The 20346-nt window shown below is 37.5% G+C and overlaps 1 protein-coding gene across 7 annotated transcripts in view; it reads left to right on the top strand.

Moving 5' to 3' along the window:
• The window catches only part of LOC113231987 (tropomodulin-1), a 118562-nt gene that overhangs the window by 41980 nt on the left and 56236 nt on the right, over nucleotides 1-20346 (top strand). For 2 of the 7 annotated variants that reach the window (XR_003310587.1, XM_026466600.1), the window contains exon 1: nucleotides 9647-9947. The exons of 1 other annotated variant lie outside the window; for it this stretch is intronic. Coding sequence is in view for 4 of the 6 variants with exons in the window: in XM_026466600.1 (XP_026322385.1) it covers nucleotides 9837-9947 (111 nt within the window). In the remaining 2 variants the exon portion in view is untranslated. Of the gene's footprint in view, nucleotides 1-9646; nucleotides 9948-20346 lie in introns of those variants that run through there. 4 more of the 7 variants (XM_026466605.1, XM_026466604.1, XR_003310588.1 and 1 more) reach the window with 3 other exon arrangements.

Genomic DNA, 20346 nt, shown 5'->3' with positions numbered 1-20346 from the left:
CGCTTTAGTCTTCGTTTGTTCGACTGACAGCGAAGCAAGCAAAATTAGACAGTACTGCGATGACATTACAATTTAAATTCAAAGTTTTAGCTTTTTCATATTCCTTTACATGTCACTACGTTTAAATAGGTTGACTTGGGACATTTTTTTCGTGGTTTTTGTATTAGACCCGTCGTCCATTTATTTGTAAGTCAATGCATCGAAATGACTTTTTTCAGGAAACAGTTTTAAAGATTCTTTAAACGAAATGTGTATAATTTGTTTCAAGTAATTCGTATTATTTTAATGACTTTCGTGTGATAATCAATGACTCTTGACATGTTATCGTATGTGGCCGATATACCAAGGTTACAGTTTATGGGACACGTACCTATATTGTATTTATAATTTAACTTACTCAAAAATATGTACAGCTTGAAAAAGCGTTGGTTTACCAGGAGCGCTTATTTGTGTACGTTATGCAGTGATAAAACTTTTAAAGACATCACGTAATTACCAATCTTACTGATCTGCATCTGATTTTATGTGATGAAAGCACTTATAACATTTCACATGTCATATTGCTTTGTTATTCTATGTGCATGATTTATTTGTAGACTACTTCCTATCACATCATCCTATTTAAAGCCAGGCTCTTGTCAGTGTAGCCTCCTATATTCTTCACGGTTCATAGCCAGCTCATGACCTCCTTATAGCGGCTCACTTTGATTTTCGTCTTTATTTGTTCACTATATTTTTATATTATTCTTGGTCTTCATCCCGCCAACTATCATTGTCACATATTCGTCATTACGTAACGAATGTCCAGACATTTCCCCCTTCTGTTCTCTATTGTATTCAAAAGATTCTCTAATCCTTTTCAAAAACATCCTTATTTGGTATCTTCTCCAGTCCATTTAATGTATTCCAGTCGCTTCCAGCAATACATTTCAAATGACTCCAATATCTTCCTCTTCTTCTTTGTGGTTAACATGAACACAACTGAGGTTGAATACTACCTCAGAAACATCCAACTGATCAAAATAAAGTCTAATATGACATATTTTGTACTTGTATTACGCATAATGCTATTCCAGTGGAAGTCTCCGCCATCAATGATTCATCCACACCCACGCTTGCCAAAAAGCCCTGTAAACACATGACCAACAACAAGACGAAATTCATTATCTGATTTGTTATTTCTGCGTCTCTGCAATTTTATACATAGATCTATCAGTAGGGCTAAAGCATGAGATATTGCCATTCTTCCATAGAGATTTCGCGCTTTATGTCGCTCTCGCGCAAGCCGCGCCCTGTGGTGCTAGCTGTACAGGTCTTAGGTACAGGTTTGTTTTTTAGCATAAATATTATATCCTCTACGCCTAATACATTCTGTCAAAATTTCATAGTGAAAAATTCGATACCTCCCACGTAAGTTGTTGTAAAACAAAATACCATTTTTGGTCCTTTTAACTTAAATATGTCCTTTTTTTATGTTTATAACCTACAGGTTCCATGTTTGAAAGTAAACATAACACTAAGTGATTTCTTTCCCTTTACTTATGAAACCTATAATACATGCACTGCACACAACTGTACACTGAGACTCAAGTCCTTTCAGTGAAACAGAAATATATATTGAGAAAACACCGTTCAGTACCCCCCCTACAACCAAACCGTCGTGTTATAAGACCGGTGTGTCCAAGTGAACAGCTTTATATCACCTTTGCAAGCAGGCAGTTTTATGTTTTAAGCTCGGTTCTATATGATGAATTAAAAAGAATTCACAACTGTGTATTGTGTGTGTGTTATCTAGTTACGAACTGAAGTCTAAATTGCAAAGTTGGTTGAAGACTCTCGACTACGTGGCTACAGAGGAACTACTTAAAATATGATTACTTACGCAATTACTTTTGGATTTTATACGCATACAAAAACACACACACACACACACACACACACACCCACACACACACACACACACACACACACACACACACACACACACACACACACACAGGCAGACATGTGCGCATGCATGCACACACATTAATCTACACGAACATACATACACACATACTTATGCCTATCATTTTTGTCACTAAAAGTGTATAACCACGATCGCTCAGTCTCATTTTTATACTCTTAAAATTTAAATACAGGCGCATATTTTGGTCCCGCCTAACTGAACACAGTCTCCTAAGGTACAGACATTTGTCTAGTTTTGGAACCAGAGTCCTTAGATTTGTTACGCCTTTTCTACCTGTTTGTTTACATTTCGAACCTGTAAGTTCCTTCCCTGTGCTATATCTAAGTCTAGGGTGTGTTTTTGACTAAAGATATTATTATTATTATTATTGTCTTCATTCTTCTCAGCTTGTTAGCTGGTTTGAAACGCATTTACGGAGCGAAGTCAAGTAAATGCAGTATGGCGTGTATCTACGAGCATGTGGTGGGTGTGCAATAAGATCCTACTTCGTACTCTTCCATAAGCATGAACTTTCTGACGATGCGACATGTATTTAAAATTACAGCTTTTTGCAAGGTTATGTCGAGGCTTTCTTTACACCCTAATAATTTAAGGCTATGAAGAAGATGATTAGGAATAATGCCTGTTGTGGAAAAAACAATTGGGATAAGAAAAGGTATATCCTTTTCTTGTCGCCAATTCTAAACACTTCATCCTTTAGATCTGCGTATTTACTTATTTTTTCATTTATAGTCTTCTGTATGTTATGCGTGTTGGAAACTGCAATGTCTATTAGGTAAGTAATTTTATTTATTTTATCTTGAAGAGTTACATCTGGTCTATTAAAATGAATTGTCTTGTCCGTGAGAATGCCGCGGTCGGAGTAGAGTTTGTGTATTGTGTTTTCTAGGATAGTTTGTGGTGTGTATTTGTAGTAAGGAGTGTTTGTGTCTAGTATGAGTGCGTATTTGTGTGCCAGTTTCTGGTGAATGACGTTTGCTACTTGGTTGTGTCTATGAGTGCAGTCTGTTTGTGCAAGTGCTGTGCATGCTCCTGTAATGTGCTATATCGTTTCTGGTTGGATCCGACACTTGTGACATTCATCGTTTGTTGCTGATGGTTCTTTAACCCTTTTCAAAAACATCCTTATTTGGTATCTTCTCAGTCCATTTAATGTATTCCAGTCGCTTCCAGCAATACATTTCAAATGACTCCAATATCTTCCTCTTCTTCATTCTTGCGACATTCATCGTTTGTTGCTGATGGATCTTTTATTATATATTTTCTATAATTTTTAGTTTTAATTATCTGGTCTTGTATCGCAATTATGAATCCTTCAGTTTCTGGGAACAAATTACCTATTTTAAGCCACTTATTTGATGTTAATGTGTTAACGTGTGATTATTCCAAACCATGGGGATATCGGCTGTGCAATAATTTTTTCTTCCAGTCTTCCATCTTCTGTTGTTGCGGGTCATCACTATCAACGTGTTGTGTATATGTCTGTTCACTTAAGTTAAGTGGGGTGTAATTGTGATCATTTAGAACTATAGCTTCATGTATGTTACTAGTGGATGATTTTGTGTGAAAGAATGTTTTTAATCGACTGACTTGTTTTCGCCAAAGGTGCTGGATGTCTATTAGGCCTCTCCCTCCACTTTGTCTTTTGATTGTAAGCCTTTATATGGCAGATTTAGGGTGTAAGTTGTTGTGTTTCGTGAGTGTAGTGCGTGTGATTCTTTCTAATTGTTCTGTGTCTAATTTTATGTAGTAACGTGATCGAATCGTACGATCCGTTTTTGGAAGAATGGAAGAGAACTATTTCACTTGAAAACTGCAAAAAGTTAATAGAGTCGATGCAGCGCCGCTGCTGTGCCGTTTCCACAGTCGAGGACAGGCTACTAAATATTAAATTCCTTTTTTTATTTACCATTATATTATTAAGAAAACGTTGTTGAATTAATTAAAATACACCACTTCTAAAATTATTGAAATATTGTGAATACTACAGTCAAGTCCCTATTTCCTTCATCCTATTTCAGTTGAAATAAAATTAAAATTATTCTAATTTTAACAGTATTTTTAAATATCATTTTTTTATTTAATGTTAGATTTTGTTAGCCCCGAATGTGTACTAGCGCTAGCTAGTACACATTCGGGGCTAACAAAATATAACTATAGTGCTAACTATAGTCAACATTTTCCAGTAAGGGTTATTATGTTTATTATGAACATTTGTATATCAATATGGTGCCGTATTATGAAGCGTTCTTAATTCTATGACCACCACTGTATGTATGAAATATTCTTTATTTCTATGCGTTTGAATTTTGGCTCAACTCGTAGATACTTGTGGGCGCACTTCGCTTACCTACGAGGAATATACTGACAAGCATTTACCTCATTGCCAACAAATTTAATAACCGGGATAAAGGAAGGTTATGTCTAGTCTAGACTATCAAATTAGATTCTTAGCACCTTTCGCAGACTCATGGATGTTTTTCAACAATAATGGACCATGTCATCTCTGTTTGACGACAAGATCAGTGTTTCGAATTTTAAGCAAAGGCAAAAAATAACGACTTTGTTTTTACTTTCTTTCTTTTTCCGTTACAAACTAGGACGCATATGGATGTTACTAAGCTATGCAAAAACTTCTGTCCTTGATTATGTTTGTAAAATTTTCGACACGTTACCGACTGTTATTACGATTTCATAATAAAATATTATAACTGTAAACATGTCGTTTCTCGGATCGTATATATTTTTATTGGAAACTATATTAACTCCAATGTCACTAGGTAAATAATTTTGTGAGTATTTTACTCGGAAAAATAAAAAGAGTGAGGGACAAGGTACTGGAATGCTTTTGGAATAAGATGTCGTGTCAATGGGTCGTAAAAAGACACTTGCTTAGCTTTTTTAAAACTTTTACTACCGTGTGGTTGTTAAATAAATTAACAATACGACGAAAACATAAATCTCTTCCTAAAATACAATAAGTAAATCGCAGGAATGAATCTAATTTTGTCGTACATATGACCTATATTCAATTTCGCGAATCGACTGATTAAAATTAAATGTAACGAGACGTCTCGCTTTCATTTAAGCGAATTGTCAAATATCACTTCCCCTTGTTTCTACTTGCAAATCGAGTTTAAATGGGCAAATACGTCGTCTTGACGGAGCAAAATGTTTGTACAATAATCTTTTAATAAATTAATAAATATTAGACAACATCACATGCGTTGCTCTGATTCCAAAGTAGTAACTAAAGCACTTGTATTATGGCAATCGGAAACAACGACGGTACCGCAAATGTTCCTACGACGATGTGAACAATGCTATATCTAAAGTAGTTGATTGGTTTGCTGTTAATAACCTACTTCTTAATGAGAAAAAAACAAATTGTGTGAAATTTACATTACCCAATGTTAGAGAGACGGTTACAAACATTGTAGTTAGAAACGAAAAATTGAATCTTGTGGATACAGTTGTATTTCTAGGTATAACGTTAGATGCTAAATTGCAATGGGGTCCCCATATAAGTAAGTTATCAAAACGGCTCGGCTCTGCAGTGTACGCGATTAAAAAAATAAGGAAACTTTCAGACGTCGAAACCGCTAGATTGGTTTACTTCAGCTACTTTCACAGTCTAATGACATACGGCATTTTGCTTTGGGGTAATGCCGCCGATATCAACAGAATCTTTGTCCTGCAGAAACGTGCAGTTAGGGCAATTTACAATCTGGGCCCCAAAGTATCTTTGAGAGATAAGTTTAAGGAAATTAACATTCTTACACTAGCCTCACAGTACATTTATGAGAATGTAATTTATGTTAAAAGGAATAGTAATTTATTTATGAAAAATAGTGACAGACATAACATTAGTACGAGGAATAGAGATAAACTAGCTTTTCTTGATAGTCGTCTTCACAAAGTCAAAAATATTGATGTTTCAAATAAAAAAAAAAATATTGTAAATGTTATTTACAAAGAGCAACAACCCCTAGAGTTTCTTGCTCATTCTTCTCAGGGGAATCTGCCTTACGAATGAGCGGTAGAGTTTAATATTGTGACGATTTCAAGTGTAATAATCCTTACCTATGAAATAAAGATTATTTTGATTTGAATTTGAATTTGCACAATACCCAGTGTACCCAGACCCGAGACAATATTGAAAAGTTAGTTTTCTACATTGACCCGTCCAGGGATCGAGGACCTCGGAGATGGCGACACCATGAAAAGCGGTGTGCAAGCCACGACCGCGGAGGTTGTCAGTTTAGTCTTAGTTTCTTTTGTTATTTTACAAATAACTGAAAAATATTTTAAAATGTAAATTCGTTTATGGGGACCGGTTCGCTGTGGTGGTCCCGTTGGCCAACGTATTAATACGCAGGGCATTCGACATGTCCTCCGTCGGAAACAATTTCTGTCAAACAAGTACCTAGTACTTGACCAAATTAAAAAACGCATGATGCAAATAATTTTGACATTGTCTTTTAACTCGCTCGACTGTTACTTATTTGGTAGTGATGGTTTCAGACGAACGTCAGACGGAGAATAATAGTAGCTCCCTGATTTTGATTCTTTATTAGTTTAGTCTAGTCAAGTCGATAACGTCGCTTTTTATTACCAGCTCAAAAAGTCAGAATTTGTTAGCCTGTCGATTGGCCAACCTATAGACGAGAGATCATGGTTTAAAAAGATCCCGAAAGTTGGTTCGCTGGAGAACGCATTCGACATTTTTGACGAAAAATTTTGGTATGGTCAGGTGGGGTAAGAGGAACACCGGGTGAAGAAGGACTTGAAGTGTTAAGTCATAATCTAAACATTTTAGCATGTTCTGCGAGTTTAGCAGAGTTTACACTGTAGTCTCTCAGTCAACACAGATGAAACACACTAATTAGTTTACACGGTTTTAAAGAGATGTCGAAACGAAGTACCAAAACCAAAAGGTGGGAAAAAAGTGACAATTATATCTTGAAAAACACGAGGTATGCATAACGTGACCATACGTCCCGCTTTTAAATTCCGTGTCCCGCTGTCCTCAAAATACTTAACAATGTCCGGCTTTGACAAAACAGTACACAAGTGACATTAATAAAATGAACAACATAATAAAAACATAAACATTAATAATATAAACAAGATTAGTTCTTTTTTTAAACTTTTGATCTTTAAATATTTTTTAATTCTTTTTAAAAACATTTCACACCTATCATAAACATTGTGTATTATTTTTAAAACAGTAATAAAGTGACAGTTTCCCGCTTTGAGGAAAAATAAAATGGTCACGTCGGGTATAAATTACCTTTATAAGTAATACGATAACTATTCTTCCTACCCCATATTTTCGGTGATGAGAAACAATAGCACGATTTGCACGTTTTCGGCAAATACATCGCAAACATAGAATTTAGCGTAATGATTGTTAAAACATTTAAAGCTCATAAACAAAGGCAAGTTTAAAACTCTTAAAAGACTATCTGTTCTTTCTAGAGCTGACTACGTATCGATTGATATGTCGACTAACGTAAGTTCCCCTGTTAACGTTTAGGTGGATTATTTCCTGACCTAACCCAATATAACATTGTTTACAAAGTGCATGGTGCAATTTTGCAACAACTCAGTTTAAGCGTCAAGAATAGACTTTATGACCTACTTTACTATTAAAATGGAACCGACAAACGAGGTCTAAAATTAATTTAACACACGTGACTATATCGTATTTATTACGTAAACTGATGAATGCATTACATTAGTATAATTATGCATGATGTACTATAAAACAATGCAGGTGTTTATAGATAATTGAAATACGTTAGTCTTTATGACCTGCCAACACAATCACTATAAAAAAACAAATGACGAAACTGTTGCAAATGCAATAAACAGTACTGTTTAACAATCGGTGCGTAACGTGAAACGCTATATAAATATTCATGTAGCCTCATTAGTTCTTATAAACTTTTAGTTGCATAATATCATGCAAAAACTGCGGATGTCACAGCTCTGTCGTGATATTTATAGTGCGGAAATGGAGGGAATAGGTCACGGACGCGCATGCCCAGGTGAGCTGTCCTCATCCAATGACAGGGCGCGAAATCGGCTCAGGCGCAACTTCCCGTGTTTGCCACTGTCTATTTCAGCTTCTCGTATTTATTCAAACTCCTACCCCTGCATCCGGGTTTAATTCTTATTGTATTTTCAGGTAAGTCGTTGGAGTACCAACGTTACGCAAGCACAGCACTACAGAAAGTGGAAAATGGACTTGGGACAGTTATACGACAACAGTGGGTCTCGTGAGTATACCCGTTGAGGGGTAAGGCAAAAATTCAAGTTCTCAGCTTTAATAAATATGGCAATCAAACGTTACAAGCGATCCTCGAATATATTTGTTAAATGATTATTTGATACTATAAATATTTTATCGTTTTCATAATAAGGTCTTAAATAGTCAACACAAAGTTATGAATTTCTCTTCCGCAAGGTATTAATCTCTCACCGAACAGTCTGTTTAGATTAGCAATTAAATTTCACAACGGTGACCATCTGTTACTCGTCGCATATGTTTACATTGCGTCAAAATGGCCTCTTTTAACACGTTTTCGATCCAATTACCAATTACTTTAAAAAAATCCGGAATTATACAAGAGATGACCCATAAAAATCACACAAAATTTCGACTTTATCGTAATATACTTAGAATTTATAATAGAGATAGGGGAACGGAGAAAAGTTACCGGGAAATATTGTAGCGATTAGTGAAATGTATCGCTGGATAGAAGACTCTATTGATTCGATATTAGAGCAGCAAGTGGTGCGTAGCTAGGTAGGGTGCGGTACAGATTTATCGCACGCTGTTAGAAGCCGCGTATTTATATTAAGTGGAGAGCTGTCAGCGCCCACGCCGACGCTGCCGCTGGACGGCTGCATACAACATCGATCGTTACTGGAAATTAAGGGAAAGCAGGAATTTTCCCAATATTGTTAGCAATACAATATTTAGTCCTGAATGCAGAGTGCACATTAGCTTGAGCAAACACATGATGTTGTGTCAAGGAACGTATTTCAAGCTTCAAACAATTTTAAATTATCAGGATCCACGCATCAGATCAATGAGCGAGTGACACAAACATCCTTCAGTTTATTTTTATTTAAACGAGACAAGCAAAAACACTGGAATCGCGTCGGAGTCGCGTCACCCAGCAAAGACAAAAATATGTGTATGATAATGTTCGGAATTATTTATTACAACTCTCAGTTTGAAAGAAATAAGCACGTGTTTGGATGTAAACCTCTTTAACAAATCAAGGAAATCAAGTGTAAAGTGGATTAACTGAAAACATTCTAAAGTGACAGCAGAGAGCCGTTTGCGTCGTAGTAAATTTGTCTAAAAGCAATGAAGAGTAAAGTAATTGAAATAATCCGCAAAATAAATGATAAAAGATACAGAAAATTACAATATCAATCCTTTTTTATTTGTGACGGAGGCCACCGTGACACTTAGCACTTTCGGCTAGATCGTCCAACTAATAATACGCCCGCACGTGAAATGTTTTGGCTGGTGCTTTTTGTTCGCCGCGGTTATTTCAGTTTTCCAGTAGGATTTTGAGCAAGATCAGCACTGGCCGTCTAGGCGGTGCACCGCATGTATCGTGGTGTACTGGGAATCGGAAAAACTTAACAAAGTACAACATAACACCCTTGCTCAGCGATGGGCCCTACAACGCTCGACATAAAAGGCCAGATTGATTTCGAAATTTGAATATTCAGTTCTGGGATTTCAGCGTAGTTTGTGGTCAAATCTTTGTGCCAGTGAAGTGAATGTGTGTGAAAGGTATTTGTCAGTTCAGTGCAGTGGGTGTCCGAGAATCAACAGAAAATGTCGGAATTCTTTGGACCGTGGTCCGACAATGGAGAAGTGCTGGAGGAGACGGTGGAGGAGGAGACGATCACCACCACAACCACAAAGAAGACCTCACGCCGAGTACCAGTGAGTTTCCTAATATTCGTGATTGTCCAGGGGACAGACGTCCTTGATCGTGACTTGCGCAGTAGATGTATTTTTGCCGCCAGCTATTTGGACTTGAGGGATTAGTGCACTGAATGTTGATGAAAAATGCGGCTCCAGTGACAATTTTAACCTTGCAACGTGGCTAGGAAAGAAAACTAGAGATATATTTTTATTGCGACTGGTATCATTGTTGACGTGTTTATTTTGGAAGAGACCAGCGCGGACGGTGTCACGGGCGCTGTCAATGTGAGCTTTGATATAAAGCAGCTCTCGACCAAGGTGAAGGAGACACGGGGACAAACGCCAACTGGTGCTCTGGCTCTGGAGTCTAAAAATACATTGATTCAGGAAGATAATTTCTTAGACACAAATAAAAAAATATATAAAACAGTCACTCTCTCAATATGCGAGAAAACTTGAGTGGTACCTACTAGATTATCTAACTCAAAAATCTATTACACAGAAAAAGCACATAATGTATTTATAAAACGTTTCTTTTCTGTGCCTTTACGTCCAAAATGCGCAGCTATCGGTCCTAAATTCCACTGTCATTTTATGACAACTGTTCCAAAAACATTTCCCACAATAATTCCTTCAGTTAACGCATTGCGACACGGGTTTTAGACTTTAATGTATTTGTACAGAACGTTCACGTCATTATTTTTAAATATAATTATTTGAAAGTTATATTAATTTCACTCTTTTTTTGCATTTTACCCTTTTATCTTCAATTTGGCGCAGTTTCAGCGATTTTTCTTAACGCCACATATCTCACAAATGTTTCGTGGAAACATCATTAGAGATAATTTCCTACATCGCTACAATCGTGTCGTTGTTGTTATTCTACCGTGTCTTTTTTAATATTACCTATAAGTTTTAAAGTATGTACGTACTTCTTTATTTACAATTGTGCCTAATAGTAGTCGGAAAAAGAACAATGTAAATGGTTTCATCAATCTATTATAATATCAGTATCAACGTCCGTATATTACGTAGGTATACTTTCCATAAGTAGACAACTAGCTCATTTATTTAAAACTAAGAAAAATCATTAAAACCGTTCAAGCTCTCTTTAAAATGCTTAAATTGCTATCTCTTGCAAAAAAGCATCTTCTAAGTGCTTATTCAACAAAACGGTACAACGATATGCACCAAGGTGAATGCACTGTGCTCGTGCAGTGAGGTCATATTCTCCATAATTGGACACTGGCTTTGTTGAACTTTGTTATCCGGTCCCATTCCTTATTAGTTCGAAGTTCAAGGTACTTGTAGGAAACTGGACCCTATGTATTTTCGATGAAAGAATCAACAAAGATGGTTTCCAAATAAAAAATCTAATTAAACATCGAAAACTTTCAATATGAACATAAGTTCCTAAATATGGTTCAAAAAGTGTTAAAAAGCAAGATGAGAAATAGAAGAGCTGTATAATTAAAGGACATACAAACCGGTATGCTTATTTGACGTGCTGTGCAATGCAACTTGTATTGTATTGGTAACCAATCTTGGTCGGAGTAGCTTCCTACTAACATAAGCATTCAGCTACAGGTAGATACGGGTTAGGTCATTGCCACCAAACTAGAAATAGATACACTAGAAAACTCCTACAAATAAATGAAACACATAACTCAAGAAGACTTGAAATAAAAATCAAGCTAGAATTAGTAGGATACGGTGGAGAATTTTGTGTTAATCATAAGATGTAGATAGACACGACCTATGGTAAATGACTGATAAAATGCTTGCATGCAGTAGAATGTGTCAATAACGATATTAAATAGTAAGGCCACGGTAAAAAATGGTGATGAACTGATGAATTATGTTATGAAGGTACATTAAAAGTGAGATAGGAGATATAACCGCTGAAATTTGTTGTATAGTTGAAACCTAAACGCTTATTTACATTAAAATAGAATACTATTAACATTTACCGTTGTGATAGCAACAATTAACCTTTCTAAGTCACGATTGTGAAGATCGCAGGCATGTCGCGTCGTGAAGTCGTTGATCGTGATAACGACAGGCACAGCGGAGTCACAACAGCATTGAATTTGAATATTAACAAGTTACTACCTTAGAAGGTGTTAAAAACAGGGACGAAGGTGGAATTCATGATAACTAGTAGAGATAGGGTTTGGAATGTGGTTTTGATGAATATTGTTTATAAATACTTATAACATCCGTGATAGCCACCGTAAAGTGACGACGGCCGCTTTTCAATTAAGCTATTAATGGTGTCTTTAATGGTAGCACATTACATGGCTATTTCTATTGGTTATTGGGTATTTGTTGTACTTGGAAAAATATTTTACTTACAGACAAACATGCAGACACTGACAATTGTGACTGTCTACACATGGATAAAGAGATAAAATAATAAATATGATCATAGTGTAGACGGTTTACTTGCGTATTTGCCTATTTGACTCCTTTGATGCGCATCGAGAAAACGACCAGCACGCGGTAACGCGAGTTTGGTGTTTGCTGTACTTGTCGAATAGGCAAACACTTTGTCACACATACTATCTACACATGGTGATTGTTTGCCAAACATATCAAATACGCAAATGCAAATAGCCAAGTGAAATGCCACCACAAGACTTTAATTTGTAACTTCCGTACATTTGTGATTGTTTAGTAACCAATACCTCTCGTTAACGACGAAGGAAAATGTCGTTATAAAACCTGTATGTCATTGCATTGGTCAAACCTGGTGGACTATGGCCTAACCTGAACCTTTTCATTAAATTAGACTCATGTCTAGCAGTGGCATGTACATACATATAATGGGTTGTCGATGACGACGATGAGTATTTACAAAGCTGGAAACCTTACTAAGTCATAGCACCTACCTGGTAACATGTGGCTACAGATTCTGAACCTAATTAAACTATAAAAACTGTTGCATTTTGAAATTGCAAATTTTAATTTTTTATCACGGGACGAACAGTTGTGCGCCTGGTGTTAACCGTTATGTCTATTCATAACAGTTGCAGTGCCACTCAGAGCTTTAAATCGCAAAGATCTTAGGGGCAATGTCAATGCGCCCGTCAGCCTAAGACATGCGTTGACAAGTCCAACGTGCCTGTAATTTCACCAGCACCCATTATCCTTCAAAACCGGAACACAGTAATGCTGACATTACTGCTTGGTGGCAGAAATAGGTAAGGTGGTAGTACTTCCCAGGACGAACTCTTTCACAAGGAGCTCTACTGCCACTAAAGTCCTATGTAAATGATGATGTAATATAGACTATTTTTAAAATGAAATTTTCCCCGTTTACAAAATCCCTTGCTGTATGAAACAAAGGGTAATTTATCTTTGTAATTATTCTCTTTTTACGTAATATTCTGGTCGATATCTCGATTCTGTTCATTGTGTTCCTCAATTTTACCAACTACAATGTACAGTTTCATTTACATTTTGCCTTACAATTTCACATAGCGTCATCTTTCTCGCCAATAGCCCTTTGTTTCCAACACAATGGCATGTTTGTTCAACCCTCTTCCACGAACGCACATGTACCTACTGTCTATCAGATACACGAGACTGTTGAATTGTGTTTTTTAATTTGCTTGAAAACAACCAAATGTGTTTGAATAAAAATGTGATATATAATTGTTTAGTAGCAGTAGAGCTTCTTGTGAAAGAATTCGTCATACATTCAGTGAAGTACTGACTGCCACCTTGCCTATTTCTGTCGCCAAACAGTAATGTAAGCATTACTGCGTATCGGTTTTGAAGGGTAAGGGTTTTGGTGAAATTACAGACACAAGGAACTTTTCAACTTATGTCTCACTGACGATGCCTCCAAAATCTTTGAGATTTAAAGCTATGAGCCGCTCTGCAACTGTCATAGACAGGAGTGTCGCTTACCACCAGGCGTACGACTTGTTCGTCCCAACACTTGCTGTTATAAGAAAAATTTGAAAGCCAATTGTACTCCAGCGGCTGATTAGGAGTAAGTCGAATTAGAAATTATTATTTAAGATTCAGGCCAATTAAAAATGTCCCCAAGAAACTTGAAAATAAGGATCCAGTAACAGCGTTCTAGACCCCATAGATCTTGATGTAGAGAAATCACCAAACATAAACTGTAATTGAACTACAGACAATAAATTTCCACATAAATTACAAATTTATGCCGTCGTAAAACGGTACTACTTACATAACATACGTGATTTGTAGTATATATAATGTGATATTTAATTCGATGTTAATATCGTCGATGGCTGTCATTTCGTACGTTTTGGTGCCTTGGATATGTGAATTATTCGTCGTTATTTCATTTGTTAATTACAGTTTTCCCCGTTTTTGTTAACTGCCTCTGCGGCCGGACAGGCGTAGAGGTCTCTGGCCTACATTTATTTCTCTTGTGTTTCGCTATAATTTGTGGTTGTTTTTTATGCGTGCCCATGGCACCCGCGACACAGGGTTTCTCTAGTGCGGGGTTATAAGTGTGTGCGTTATTATAAAATTTATATGTTTATCGTAAATATGCCTCTCTTTCTTTAAATTTACAAAGCGGGGTAGTAAACGCCATTCCATCTTCTGTAATAGCTTTTTCTTTACCTTTTCCTTCTTATACGACATAAGGGACTTTTTTATTTGGTTAATGTAACTTATTCTCAGCCATCCCCGTTCACGCTTTCCTTGTTTTTTCATTCAATCAGGTTTTTTAGGGTCGTATTCCAGAACTCTACTCAATACTCAAGTCTGGACTTGAGTATTGCAGTGAGCATTGAAAATCATACTCAAGTCCTTGCCATTAGGGTCGTATTTCCAGTGCTTGAAAGCACACTCAAGTCTGCTCAAATCCTGACTTGAGCATTGAGTAGAGTTCTAGAATACGATCCCTAATGAAGTCGTCATATCGTACAGATGGCGCTGATGCGCCACCTGGTATTATATGACGAAATGTGGTCATTAAAAAAAATATATAACGGAAATATGATTATTTCCGTTAGTTTTTGTGGGCATTGACCAGGAATACATTTTAGGGAATTATGGAAACTTTTCATTAACTAAGTAGGATACCAAACCCTTTTTAAAATTTAGCTTAGAATCTACACAATTAAAGCAATATAGAAAACAACAATCCCTATTTATTCTCTACAAAGTGTCCACCAAATCTAGACGGAAAACGCAGTTGATGTGGGGTTTTTAACACCATGTGTACTAAATACTGAACAATATCTGACTTCTAATTCGAGTGTCGAAACAATGTTTCATTCTTCGTCCTGTAAACAGACCTATGATTCATTGGGTATGTTCTACATACTGGAAACCATTCTAAATGTTCCCACTACTTGGGCTTCCTTGCGAATGCTGAACTAATTCTAGTTTACTTTGTAGATCAGTGACGGCGGCGGGCGCGGCGGAAATTATAAATTAGTGCCTTAATTAATATTAGCTCATGTAGTAAAATTAACAAACGACAGTATGATACGTAGTACGACGTAGTGAGGTCAATATCCAGTATGAAAAATATATTTAGATTCATTAGTGTACACACTAATTATTTGGATGTATGTAGAATTGGTAACATGTAAAGTATTAGTACGGTATGGAAAAGTAAATCTGTTTTCAATTATTGTGTTCCATTGCTGGATAAAGGCTTCTCGACTTTCGCAGCTCCCGATTTGCCGCAAGGTGAGGCCAGTCCGTCATACACACTTCCAAGCTATCCCGGTATCTCCTTCTTAGTCTGTTTCGTCGTACCTGCCCCTGTAGCCTGGATACGCATGATAGTCGCGACGCGTGTGATAAAATTGAAATAAGTGCGCGCTATTGTCTATCTAAATTACATCTGATTGAGACAGCCAATAGCGCGCGCTTATTTCACTTTTATCGCGCGGATCGCGACTATCATGCGTAGCCATGCTAGGGGGGCTGGTCATTCTCCAAAACCCATCCTTGTGGGTGCAATTGATAGCGCAGTCTTATTTCAGCTTGACAATCCTTTTCTTAACATCGGCTATGCGTGTCTTCGTGCGCTGAGCACTACTCTACGCACAAAGGCAAGCATAGCGTTCCGGATTCTATACATCCTCTTTACATCTATATATATGCTATATATGCTATGTTCCATCGCTCTTGGGCAAACCTTGATCTTGAGCTTTTGATTTTTTGTTAGAGACCATGTTTGCGCAAGTGTTCAGTTACATATTGTCTTTATATTGTATTGTCTTTCAGTTACATATTGTCTTATATTGTATTTAGTTGCATATTGTCAGTTACACAATAATGTACGTTGACCCGTACACAAGTAACTGATAATATTATTACGGATATAATAATTTTAAGTGTTATGCTTTACGTGCTCCTAACCTAGTAGCTATCCTACCTTTTATCGTTACTTTACAAGCCAGTGTAGGTATATCTCGAAACAAATTCAAAAATTTTTCTTTGTTCTAAATATTTTCATGATTTATACCAGCTTAACCTCCACATACGTTAATTATGAAGGAAATCCTCTTCTTACTTATTTCCTTATGACTTTGGAACGTGATCAAGCCACATAGTGCGATATAACTCAGATCTTTGTTTTTTTATTTACAATTAGTACCATCGTTATAAGTAATCTGAACGATAGACGATGTACTCGTAAAAATAAAATGGATTGTAGCAAAAACATAAGTTCAATAGAAGTCATCGCACTCCGTGAAATTGTTTTATATTTGTAGAAACGGCTTGAAATACTTCTTGGTCGCTTGGGAAGCAGTAAAGACAATATGTGTATCCATTAGCATTTTATTTGAAACCTAAACGTTTGCGAGAAAATTTATTGGCAGATTGCATTGGATTTTATCATAGAATATTGGAAAGAAAACTCGAAACATTGTCATGTTATGCCAAAAAGATGTCACTAAGCGTGTAACGAACTTACCGATTATCAGTTTAAAAAAAAGGGCAAGTAGGTATATAACGAAAGAATTATTTTGACTACAAGCATTAAAAGACATCCAAATTTGCCAGTTAAACAAAAACTGCATCCATAACTTACACTTTACATAAGATCAGTGAATAAAGTAAGAAATTATTTCATGATGAACAAACAGAGCAGTCGATTTAAAAATGTCACGCGATTGGAACGTAAACCTGTCGTTATGGAGATGAGATGCTGACAGGAGACAAAAGTGCTAATTGCCACCGACAAACGACAAACCGCCACAGTACTGATATAATGCGATTCTGAGCCAAAAAGATAAACACTTCACTTGTTTTTTTGCATACGACAAAAGAAAGTAAATAAGTAAATTTCGCGTAGGTATTGCATACGACACCGAAATATGAATGAAGTCATTACAGTCAGAGTTAGCAAAGCATTCAAATTAAATGCACGTGAGCATTAATTACGTTGCTTTTAATTTAGAGTCAGTCGTAAAGTCAGCTGTGTAAAATATATTTGGCGCTGTCACTAATGTAACTGATATTGAATACCTAAAAAAGAAAGATTTATAGAAAAAAAAAATGGGAAAGTAATGTTAACGTAAACCTAATAGCTAATAAATTGGAATTAGGGAAATTTCAATTGAAACATAGCTCTTAAATGACACAGAAGACACACAGAAGCTAAAAATAACAAGTTCTATTGTAAAAACAAAGAATTTCGATCGAATTCGTTATTTATATGAAGCGCAAACAAAAAAGTGTCTTCGATTTAAGATTGCAGAGTTGAAACTCGTTCAACGAGTTGTTTTTAAATACTACGTTGTTGAATTGCGTGCAGCTGACTCTAAAATAGATCTTACAGCTCGCCTGAAGCCAGATACGTACATTTTTGGAAGTCAAATAAAGCTACGTTGCTAAAAATAGATCCAAACTAACGCAACGTTGATTGTAGACGGAAAACGTAAATACATGGAAGCAATAACTTCTGTACCTAAGTTCACCATCGTAATCATCAACTTTACTAGTACATCACTATGTATGGCAAAAAATGTTTTGGTTCTTCATTTTTTCAAGAGTGAAGGTAACGTCACTACATTTCTGTCATAATAATCTCTCAAGCGTGACAAAGACGTAGGACCTATTTGCGAACCAGCGAATGAAACGTCACACTTAACGACAGACAGAATATAACACAGCGATGTCGTGTGAAGGTGTTTTCGGTATAGTTAGTGAAAGAACATTACCGGAATATGCGAGGTTCAAGGTTCAGACCGTGATGCATCTTACAGAAACTCAGCAGTTGAAATTATTTTCATCAGAATTACATCATAAAAACGTAAAGTCAACGCTGTCTTCCACTCTTGTTCACTTCTTTTGAAGATAACTACCATTATTTTACCAGCAAGTTCATAACAAATCACACAATGGATAATTTAGCATTGATCATATATTTCAATAAGTACTTTTTATTCCATTTCAATAGGAAATCTCTTCACAAAGATTGTTCCGAATCTCTTTTTTGTCATTTCGAGCTTAAGGTTGTAGCGAGGTTATTAAAGACTCCTGATAATTTACATTCGCACTACAATATTTTGCTAGCTTTGGTACACCTTTTCCATAATTATCATCTTTCGTTTTCGCTTTTATAGCCTACCTTGGGTCGTAAGTAATATAAAACTTTTTATATATTCGTTATATTCTTGCTGTATTTCATCCGTTATTAATGCTTGCACGTGCATACGTGATTTAGCGAGGATTAGTGGCGTGACGTGCGCTTACTCATCCCCATGAGGTACCAATTCTCATGCAATAATATTTCCATTAAATGCGTCACGCAGATTATTGAAGTTGTGTTTTAGATGTTCATTTATTTTTACAATATCTTTGTACTGGACAGTTAGTTCAACACATAGTCGTCCTCAGAAGCAATAGTCCAGAAAAACCGTATAGTAATTTCCAAATACAACACAGACGTGCGAATTTTCCAGCACTGGTGATGTAATTATTGAAGAATGAAACATCTTCTCTTTATGGAACAATCTTTTTTTTTATTACCCGAGGGAATTTGCTTATAGATACCTCGGCCCTGCTGGGGCAGAGCCGGAGTTATGTGGGACTGGGCTGAACCCTGAAGGGGAGCAACCCGACCGCACCAAACCCCCGGGTTGTTCCTCCTCTCCGCTGCAGGTAGAGGCACGGGTACGCTATCGCTCGTCCGCGCCTCCACCAGCGGCTGGCCGCGCCCTGCGCAGCCTCTCCCCGTGAAGGCAGACACAACGGTTCCCCGACTCCAAATGTAAGGCTCGTCGAACACCAGACGAACCTTCCATCTCGGGCCCCTCCATGCTGTGCAGCGAACTCCCCCGAGTCCGCTACCCAGGGGCCATGGGGCCAGGACAACATCCCCTCAACTGTGAACTTCAGAGGATGCTCTCCCAACCCCCGCGGCGGATCTGTTGATAGGCTCCGCCGCAACACCCTATGCGCATCCACGTGGACTCTCCGTAGAGAGTTCACTGGAGCGCCCACCGCACGGGCCAATCGCCCAATTTCGGCCGCGGAGGACAGGACGAGCGGCAACGACACACCGACACGACTGATCCCCCGCGGCCCCACCGCCACTGCATCTGCACCCTAAGCGGTGCAGCCCCGCCAGGGTTGCGGAGGATAGGACGAGCTGCAACGACACATCGACGCGTCTCTTCCTCCGCGAACCTCCTCCCCGCATGCGTCCGCGCGGACCCGCTCGGCCTAGCTCAAGGCGCGGGCGTACTTGGAGGGCTCCTCCTCGAACCAGGCTTGCTCCATCGTCCATCGGCCGGCCCGTGAGTTTTGCATTTCATTTTTAGGTTAGGTTAGATTGTTTTATAGCCCAAGCCACGACAAGGCGGGGATCCATTCGGGGGGGCTATAAAACAATCTAACCTAACCTAAAAATGAAATGCCTATTGGTAACGTTTAGAAGTTTGAATACTTGCTATTATGCGGCATTTCAACTAGTTTTTTCACGAACAAGTTACGCGCCTGGTGGTAAGCGACACGCCTGCCATAGCAGTTGCAGTGCCACCCAGAGTTTTAAGTCGCAAATATCTGTAGGGTACTGCTTCTCCCTCTTCCCGTCGCCCTTTGTCAAGGCAAATGTGCCTATAATTTTACCAGCACCCATACCCTTCGAAACCGGAACACAGTAATGTCAGCATTACTTCTTGGCGGCAGAAAATGGGTAAGGTGGCAGTACTACCCTTGACGAACTTTTTCACAAGGAACTCTACTGCTATTTACATACTCGTACATATGGTGGAGACCATATGGGACTTGCAAAGGGCAGGAAACGTTGGATTGTTTGAAAAAACAAACCGTCGCGATTTAGATTTGAAAAAATTGCTTCATCTCTTGTAAGATAACCAACGAACTACATTACTAATTTCTTGTACTGAATAGAAACAATAATGTATGCGTATAATATATACGCATTTAGGGTCTA

Source organism: Hyposmocoma kahamanoa, unplaced genomic scaffold (genome assembly GCF_003589595.1).
Source record: "Hyposmocoma kahamanoa isolate Upper Pololo Valley unplaced genomic scaffold, ASM358959v1 66, whole genome shotgun sequence".
In the NCBI taxonomy this organism is placed as follows: Eukaryota; Metazoa; Arthropoda; class Insecta; order Lepidoptera; family Cosmopterigidae; genus Hyposmocoma; species Hyposmocoma kahamanoa.
Note: the sequence above shows the minus strand (reverse complement) of the source record. Positions and strands in the feature narration are given on the sequence as shown.